Source organism: Amblyomma maculatum, chromosome 5, assembly GCF_055883805.1.
Source record: "Amblyomma maculatum isolate TAMU_Amacu chromosome 5, ASM5588380v1, whole genome shotgun sequence".
NCBI lineage: Eukaryota > Metazoa > Arthropoda > Arachnida > Ixodida > Ixodidae > Amblyomma > Amblyomma maculatum.
In genome coordinates this window covers 102,103,338-102,113,128 of record NC_139348.1, presented here as the reverse complement: position 1 = coordinate 102,113,128, position 9,791 = coordinate 102,103,338, and the positions used below count along the sequence as shown (strand labels likewise).

At 41.0% G+C, this 9,791-nt stretch overlaps 1 protein-coding gene across 1 annotated transcript; it reads left to right on the top strand.

Annotated features, from left to right (window-relative positions):
* Nucleotides 1-4,602: 4,602 nt before the first annotated feature.
* LOC146189046 (juvenile hormone acid O-methyltransferase-like) lies at nucleotides 4,603-9,053 on the top strand. Its single transcript, XM_084603203.1, has 3 exons — nucleotides 4,603-5,284; nucleotides 7,037-7,202; nucleotides 8,795-9,053. The coding sequence occupies exons 1-3, from the start codon at nucleotides 4,742-4,744 to the stop codon at nucleotides 8,962-8,964; spliced, it is 879 nt and encodes a 292-aa protein (XP_084459329.1). The 5' UTR covers nucleotides 4,603-4,741; the 3' UTR covers nucleotides 8,965-9,053.
* The last annotated feature ends 738 nt before the right edge of the window (nucleotides 9,054-9,791 follow it).

Genomic DNA, 9,791 nt, shown 5'->3' with positions numbered 1-9,791 from the left:
GCGGCTTAGACGTGCGACTCTCCCCGACAGGTTTTCAAGTTCACCAGCTAAAAGGGAAAGCTAGAGCCTATGACTGTCTAATGACATACCATGACCACTCGTGCTTTCACACTACAAAGAACCATCGAAACCAATTAATACCGGTGGGATTCGGACCCGTGAATTCGTGTTCAGTCGCCGATGTCTTAACTGAGGTAACGGGGCGGGTGCTTTTGTTTCGTTAGAGTCAGGTTTAGATATGGTTAAACCTCCGCCATTTTGCCCGATGGCTACAAATGGCGCCAGAAATAGGGTTAAACCCATGTCCTCCGCGATCAAGCGCGACGATGCCCTTGAGTTGATCGCGATAGTCATGGCACAGGAAACTTCCACCACATAGCGCGGGGGCTCACTGATGGCACAACATGTGCACCTGAAACTGCAGCGCACCAAGAAAATATTAGGGGGACATTCAAGCTCCGCCACCAAAGGTTTAGACTTGATAACGCTTCACACACAGTAAAGTATATTTCTCTGTTTTTTTTATGTTTATATATATCCTCTTATGACGTGCCGAGTGGTGACGTTAACGGCAAGCTCGAACACCGCTTTTAAAACTTTATGCGTCTCAGTGCGCGTTCCGCAGAATGCGCTGTTTGCAATCGATGCAACACTAAGGAGACTCTACTGTTAATTGCTCAATAGCGTTACAACCATACGGAGGATGTTTGCACTTTTGTCTTTTATTCATTGTGGATTTTCGTGTTACAAAGGACAACAACAATGACTCATGGCAAGAGAAAATATGGGAAACCGCATTTCCACACAATATCAACATACCAGCAGAAATTTTATTTATTTAGGAGGCGGAAGTTGGTATATCGCAAAAAGCTTTTATGAAAACGACACCGCGACTGACCTAAGGTTCCGATGCGTAGTGAAAGTTGAATTATAAAAACTATTTATTTTGTCATCGAGTCGTTATTACACAAATTAAACATTTAGGCGGTTTTTAATACAGATAATTAGGCAGGCTCAAATATACATCTAGAATGTTCGAATGCGACATCGCCAGATATTACATCATACTTTATTATTAGCGAAAGCTTGGTCGGTCGTTTGCAAAACCCTACGTTATTTACGTTTTCACACAACATCAGTATTCGAGGAAACTTCGCGTAGGTCTTGTGAGACACAATGAGACATAATGGTTTATTTATTATTTGATTTACATATTTAATTTATTGACTTTGATAACCTTAGGAGGAAACAGAAACTTTCCAATGAGAATTGATTTTTGATAGCGAATTTCAATAGAAAAAATAATGGGATAACATTTTTTTCAATGACAAGTTCGGCGTTTAAGCTTTGGTTTCTGCGAGTTACGTCCCAAACCAACTAAGGATAGAGGTACGCTTGAAGATGCCAGAAGGAAGGGGCGTTCAGAAAAATGTGGCCATAATGGGTTGTTTAACGTGAATAGAAAATTCGCAGTACACGAGCGCACAGCTTTTCACCTCCGAAGAAAAGGAGTGCCATCGTTAGGGTTCAGAAAGTGTATTCAGATTCAGTATTGAGCATTGGAACATTCCCACGTTTTGCTAATCTGCAAAATTTAGTCGATGCACGCGCTGACATATTCACTGAATATGAATCAGGAAGTCATCCTTCTAAATGGTCCTCGTCTTGTTCAGTTAGATGTGATAAAGCGACCACACAACATTGCTTTAATAACCAATGATGGTCGTGACTCTCTTCACGTAGAGTCGCACTGGGCATGTGCCGGCCTAGTCTCTTTATTACCCTGGATGTCTTATACCAATGCCAGCGAACGTTAAAGATTAAAGTCAGGTAGAGATGCATGGGATGTAGTAGACTAAAAACTTGTCAGCCGGCCGTCAAGTTAGGATATTCAGCAATGTTTCTTTCTGGTAGCTGTGATTGTTACAGGTTTATCGGGGTTCATCAGTGTCTCTTTATTTTATATTTTTTGAAGATTACTCCATAGATCTCTGCCAAGGGTGGACTTATTCTGGACACGCGACGAACGGCAGCGAGCAGTCTGAATGAAAATATTATATATTGCGAGATCGTTTGGGAATATTAGGAGTAAGGTGGAGAGCACGGCGCGTCTTTGTGGCATACTTTAAATAACCGAATAAAGGCAAGATTTTTACGCTTAAATGTCGACACTTTCCAACTGTTTCAGTCGGGCATTGCGTCGACGGGATGTTTCCGAGAAATCATGCTGGAAAAGAAACTTCGTTATTTTCATAGTTGAAGATTACCGTAAATGTCGAGAGCTATCATCATATATATAATTTTTGAATTGTATACTATACTTGCATGATATCGTTAACGACTTCTGTTAGCTGCGTACCTGAGTAACTATTATTACGTCCAGATATGTATTTAGGAGCATGTTAGGTATATGTCCCACCACCATATACATAAGAAGGAGGCCCCAGAGCCAGCGATTGTATCGGGACCTCCTATGAAGACGGATCAATATACACAACAGCAGTAATTCAGAGTAAGACAATAAAATTGCGTGGTTAAATAACTAATAGATTGATAACAAATATAACACCTTGATCAAGAACTGGTGGCAACATAAGTTGAGGCACCTTCTTTGAACTGGAAATGTTTTCTTGTTTCACGCAGTTGAGGGAAAGACTACGCTAAGAAATCTCGAACAAGCCTTAGTCAGGTATCCTTCAATCATAGAGTTTCTTACCCTTACCTAGAGGGAAAGCTGTGCTGCCGTCTATGGGAGTTTACATGGAGTTTCCAGACGGCCAGTTCAGCCACCATGGGCGCTCAAAGCATCGTGGGCCGGAGAGCTACCGAGTGCAGAACTACAACTTTTGGCTAAAAATAATGCAAAGATAAACGTTGCTTTACCGTAAATAATGCTCAAGATTGAATATTGTGACTATAAATTGCAAAAAGAGAGAGAAACAGCATGTCAGTGTGATATTTATCCAATATAAGCGATGGCTCTTTTTCCTATTGGCTTAGTTTTGAGCAGCACAAATACCAATAAATCGCATTTAATAGACAAACTTTGAAATAAAAAAAAAACGTTATGAAAATATTTATGATTGTGCAATCACTGAAAGAAGTTTTTAGAGGAATTTCGTGAAACAAAAACCATTTATTGGCGACGTTTGCTTTTGCGCCTTCGCTACTATGGCTTTCGCGGTCTACGTACGCACCTTCAGATGATGATGATGACGAAAATAAATATCGCAGTAACGCCACTCCACGTACCCGAGAAAAATCGACTGTCGCGCAACAAGTAGCACCCCGGCCCATTATTCTTAGCGCGCCCATGGTGGCTGAAGTGCAGCGCCCTCAGCTTTCCCTCTAGTTAGTGTAAGGAACTCTATGCCTTAAATGAGCTGTATATACCACAACGAAATATTATTTGGCACTTTATCAGCACCTGCACTTTTTTACTGAATAATCAAGTGAACTGGTTAGCTCAGCAACATAACCATCATTACCAGCTATAAATGCACCAACTGTAGAACAGAAGAAATTTCCATGTTCCTCTGTTATACCAGATTATGTGCCAGCTGCACTCAATTCAATCCATCAAACTCTCCAATCTCATCCACCTACCTTAATCAAATCGCTGCGTTGACCTTTCTTGGGACCCACTCTTTATTCTTATTTTATTTTAGTAGCATTACTTGACGAGAATGCACTTATTTTTGTCCGGTCTTTCCTTTCAATTATATAACTGCGTGAGCTTGAGTTCAACATCTTGCTTATCCGACCGAAATCATTTTCAGATATACTGTAATATCTTGCTCATGTTCTCAGATTGAAGATTTGAGGCCTGCCAAAGAGCTAACTATATTTCTGCAGTCTATAATTATACGGTTAAAGATTACACTCAGGAAATATTAAAACATTCTCCACTTCTGTGGCACTACATGACTTTTTCACCAGTGACTTTGTCTGAGGTGTACATGTTAAAGCCAGCTTTAGTCTTGTCGAATATTGACTTGTTATTCGGCCTTTTACTTCTCTATACTCCTGTGGCGTGTTTATCGCAACAACAGACAACTTACAAGGCTCGCTAAGGTGGAACTGCAGATATTCTGACCGAACCTATACGGCTGAACCTTACCATGTGCAAATATAAGCCCTAAGGAGCTATTTCCTTTTCAAGAACATTGCTTTCACCCAGTAATCTTGGCGTATTCTGTTCACATCATGATGCCTCCTATATGCAGGGGACCCCTTTCCAATCAGAGTATTCGGTAATTATTCAGAGATTACAAAAGCAACTTGTAGACGGCACTGATGGACAAAACATTTCCAGCGTAAGTGTTGCAAAATTCTTAGAACAGTTTTATCCGGATACCAGTTAGCAGAGTGTAGGCTATGTATTTACCTCCCCAACGACCAGCTCTACAGCTCCGTTATCAGCCGAGCTGTGTAAAGAGTGTTCTGAGACGCCACCGCGTGGTTGATTTTTATCTTTGTTTATCGCTCCACAGAAGTAATAAACAGCTATCTTATCTTCTTGGCTGTTGTGACGAACTACATTCCGGCTACGTATAAAGGAGCTGCCACGACTAAACACATGACATCAGCACTGTAGTGGTGACCAAGTTCACTGTTTGGATTATAACCGTCGCCATGTTTAAGCCGTTGACCTCGACAGGTTTCTTTAAAAGTTCATGGATAATCACTTCGCGTACATTCACTTGCTCATTGAAGTAAACCAAGAGCCTGTGTCGAAGTGATGTTGCGCCCTACCATGTCTTGCCGTGCAGATAGCTGCAACCTCTTGGATCCCAAGGAGTACAATCACTTGCAATCTTATTCCGTAAAGGAAGACACCGCAGCCCTTGAAAAGGTCGTGTTCCTCGAAACACCTAGAGAAGATCATGTGCATTTGGACATTGGCTGTGGCCCTGGCACATTCACAAAGAACTACCTGCTTCCAAGATCTCTTCCTTGCCAGAAATTTTTAGCGATCGATAGATCCCCTACTATGGTGGAATTTGCTAGACAACACTCTGCGCACAAAAACATAGTGTTTGAGGTATTCAACTTTTGCGCAGATGACGTGGATTCACTTGTCGCCAAATATGGTCACTTTAATAGAGTCTACTCATTCATCGCCTTCCACTACATGAAAGACGAAAGGAAAGCTTTCAAGGAGCTCGCACGGTTGCTGACTCCAAATTCTGGAGAGTGCCTTATAACAGCAGCAGTTTCGACTGCACCTTTTGATGCTTGGTTGGAGCTGCACTTGATGGAACGCTGGCGGAAGACGATTCCTGTAAGTAGAATACATTTCACTTTCTACTGGATGCAAGATTTCGAAAAAGTTAAACAATTGGGGATGAGCTTCTTCTGTATGGGTTGTCGAATAGCTATATTTGAATCTGACATTCTATTTCATCACGTCCAGCTATTAACTCATCTATTCGTTCACGCAGATAACCGAAAGGAAACAATACGATGAGAAGTAAAGTAAACTTACGTGCTGAGGTTCATACTTTTCCTGGAGTTCTAGGGAGCAAAGATCTCAGGTGCCTCTAGAGCCTGCACTACGGCTTTCCATAGAGTATCAATGCCTCAGGGATAATAACCCTAATCAAGTGAACTAAGCCAAACAAAGGTTATTTCAAGTTTCGTGTACTGATTATTTAAGAACAAATGGTCAATTATGAATCTATATTGTACTTGTCGACACTCTATTGACAATAATAAACATAATATTGTAACCGAAGTTTCACATAATAATTAAAAAATAGCTTTTAAAATCTTCTAGTGTTCCTTTTCATTTCCCGTACTGCACATACCTATTTTATTATATGCAGCAATAATTACAACTAGCTTCTCTGTATCTGCTGTTTCTTATTTTCTGTTGATATGCTTCCGATTTCTGTGAAAACAATTATTTTTTTGTTGAAAAATTGCTCAAACTTTGTTGTTTTAAAAAATTTCGCACTTTTCTTTGAATCTACATCAGTATTTCAAAACAAAAACAAGAATTGAATATTTATTTTGTGACATAATATTATGAAAAAAATAGAGTTATTTTTTTTCGCGAAATATAGTGTTTTCATACCGAACGATATCTTGCTTACTCCAAAGCTGCAAAAGGTACGGCGAACGTTAGGCTAAAAATCCACTCTTCCTGGAGTCATCGGTCACCGTCATGTCACCCCATTGCCGTCGCCACTATCATCATTATTATTATCACAAACTGCGCCGTCATTCTCAACACTAGTATCGTCATCATCATCACATATCGCTACTTTCATAATTAGCATTATGAACCAAATGAACCGTCTTTGTTCTGAATGAACCCATCGGGGTGGTGCCTTGGTTACGACGCTCGACTACTGCACCCAAGGACGCGAGATCAAATCGCGGCCTCGGCGGCCGCTTTTCCTTGCTGGCGACACGCAAAGCAGCCATGTGCTGTGCGATGTCAGTGTACGTTAAGGAACCCCAGGTGGTCGAAATTTCTGGAGTCCTCCCCTACGGCGTCTCATGGAATGAGTCGATATGGGACGTTAAATCCCACGAACCAAACCAAACCGTCACTCTAATCGCTACTGTCATCATTATCTCTAACTGCAGCGTCATCTTCGTCGCTACTATCATCCTTACTCTAGAAACTGAGAATTACAAAGTATCTTGACCAAGGCATGGAATACTAGTTTCCGAGCAAGGATAAGGATTGGAGATAGAGTGGCTCGATTCCCGGTGCAGACGATATTTTTTTCTTTGTAGCAGTGCCACGGACGTTTTCTGGGCACAATTTTTGTACACGGCGCTTATGACTCAAGAAAGGCTTTCACCTTTATAATGTTCAGAATAATTTAAATGGGCCGTGTATGATTCGAAACAATTCATTCATTCACGCCCAGCATCTTGAAAGCACAATTACATAGTTTTGAAGCGAACGTATATTATGGGCACTCACTCGCGTAACTTTTGTTTTCAGGTGACGTTACACAATGCTATGCAATTCAGCTATGCAATTTAAATAAAAACGTTGGTGCTCATTCTTTTCCAGGACCCAAGGTTGCTCTTGTCGGAGCAGTTTAGTTTCCACTTTGGAAAGAGCAAGGCACAAGTCGAGTCGGATGTAAGACAGATGGTTTCAGAAGCTGGACTAAAATGCGTTTCGCTGCAAGTGTACGATACTGCATGGCGTTTCACTAATGTCAACACATGCGCAGGTAAGGTTGAATCAGGTGTTGACGCAGCGTGCATTATTTTATGCATGAGCCGATCTTACAAATCTAAGGATAGTTTTATAAATTGAGTGTGTAGTACGTGTCTGGTGACGTTTAAGCTTATTCAGGTTAAAAGCTAAGTGGTATAACGCTACATAGAGAAGAAAGGTGCCTTAAAGGGCAACTCCGGTGGTTTTTTCATCATTTTGTGTTTTTAATTGAATTACATTCCTCGGCACGTCCTGACTCCAACACAAAAAACCGTTTTCCAAAATTCCAATTAGAAGTATTTTTAAAAAAGAAAAACAACAAATCGAAACCGAAACTGATTTCACGGCCAGAAACGACGTCACATTTGACGAAATGGTGACGTCACACTCAGTATTAGAAAAACACTCGTACGTGCGTTGGATGGTGAAAATAAAGTATGGAAATCATGACGCTCTGCATAAAATGTCTGAGGTAGTTAAATATAAACCTCACAATTTCATAATCACGCGGGAAGTAGACATTAACGCCTGTATACTGTTTGTGACGTCAGAAACTCAGTGTTGCCCGCAGAAATACTCTCAACTTAAGCCATGAAAACGGCATATTTTAAAGCCGTATTGCGCGTGAACGGATTATCGTACGGCACTCAAATTTTGTAGAATGCGTCAGGACGGAGAGAAGAACCTGTGGTAAAAGTTTCACTACAATATTCGAATGTCAAAAAACCCCCGGAGTTGCCCTTTAAGCAGCGAGTTTCCCCTCAGAGAGTGGACTCTAAACAAGGTTTAGTCAAAAAAAGCAACCTCCGTGGTCCTAACCACGAGGACGCTGTGACCAACTCGGAAAGCTTGCTGTTTTGCTTTCGGCTTCCAATTGTTTGTGCACAAACGCACTCTTGTTTTTCATCGATTAAATTCAGCATTTCTATTCGCGGCAGCAGAATCATTGTACAATGTGCACTGTCGTAGTGTGTATTATTTAAAATGTCAAATAAGAATCATAACCAACTTCTTTTTTTATTAATATGCGTTTTTACTCACTTGGCCAACGTTTTCTAGATGCGGATGTCTCGATTCATTTGCCTTAACTTTTTAGCGCTCGAAGATGCCGCTTTCGACAACATGGCAGCGAGTGACAAAAAATGTATCCTCAATTGGTAGCCGAGGAATCGGGTGTGGTGCTCGAAAAAGCGGGAAGCCAGAAGAAAGCGTGCCTATAATGAGTGTAAAATACCCTCGTTAATTCAACCATAAAAGCATAACAAATTGAAGGTGTACGGTTTTTGAGTCACGGTGCAAGCGGTCCAGTCTTCCACTGCAGTGAAGTGCGCACATGACAAAAACGATCCTACCTCAATCAAAATGATAAAAATTAACTTAATTAATTACTTTTAGGAAATATTCATTAATTTTTTAACGAAATGATCATTGGATTACAGTTGGGTCTTGTATTTAGCGCAAGATAATTTCTTTGTTCCCAAAGTAACGTTTCAGGTGCGATAGAAATGTACCATGGGTGTGAAGTTCAGTTTGTTTCTTCTGCCAGTCTTTTATTTTGAGCCTGTGAAAAGCCCGTTTAATTATTTTTTTTTTATTTCATTCCAGATGCTATGGTTGAAGCAATGGGATTAAGGAAATATGTTTCTGAACAAGACCTTGGCGAACTGAAGGCAGACATGGCCCACATTATGAACGGCCCTTCTATGCAAAACGAGAGTGAATATTGTATGAAAAGTACTCTGTACAGCATCCACGCGCAATCCGCCGTTGTATGAAAAGTCTGTAGGGTATATGTCTTACCAAGATACTTTGTTGGGCGAGTTGGTAAACATCCATTGTTAATTTAAACAGCGCGAATAGGAAGACACGGAGCCACAGTACAAGCGCTTGTACGGTGGATTCCTTGTATATTATCCTGTGTCTTCCTGTTCGCGCTGTTTAATTAACAATCTGTAGGGCAGCCGGATATAAGATTCGTTAAGAAGATAATATCTAGTATACTCATCGCTGATTTATTATTGTATCGTTCGGATCAGACTGCGAATTCTGTATTGTGGCCACAGAAAAGTGCTTTGTATGCTCAATAGGCACTGAATCGGAGGTTTTCGAATAAACCTTGGTATGAGCTGAGCTTTACGTCTGCGAATTGTTAGTTGAAAAGATGCATCAGGGGCGCACTGAGGCCATCTCCACTTCACTGCATTCTGACGGGTTCATACCATAGATCTCATTGCTAAGAGTGCGAGAAGAGCTGTATTGAGCTCGCATCCCATCTTGTGTTTGTGTGTGTCTTTCGCCCAATCCTGTATAATATTTATCCCGTCGAAATCATGAGGAGCCGTGACTGGCTAAACTAGGTGACAATGGCCTCATGGGTCACACTTAAGGGCCCATGAAAAGCTATTTACTTGAAGTAGAAAATGCACCACGAGTGCACCATCAGTTTTCTTCTCAAAGCAATATTTTTTTTTTAAGCTAGCGTTACCACCAGAGAAAATATCGGTGATCGAAAATCACGTTTCTCCTCTCCCTTTTCACCTAAATGGACGTTGCAGCAGAAGAAAAAATTAACGAAAGTCATGACGGCGCCCCCATTACCCTC

What these genes read in the sequence shown, in the direction of transcription:
- LOC146189046 (XM_084603203.1), top strand. Translation starts at nt 4,742, where the DNA reads ATGTTGCGCCCTACCATGTCTTGCCGTGCAGATAGCTGCAACCTCTTG. An exon ending in GCTGGCGGAAGACGATTCCT is followed by an intron (nt 5,285 to 7,036) that starts GTAAGTAGAATA and finishes ATTCTTTTCCAG; the next exon opens with GACCCAAGGTTGCTCTTGTC. An exon ending in TAATGTCAACACATGCGCAG is followed by an intron (nt 7,203 to 8,794) that starts GTAAGGTTGAAT and finishes ATTTCATTCCAG; the next exon opens with ATGCTATGGTTGAAGCAATG.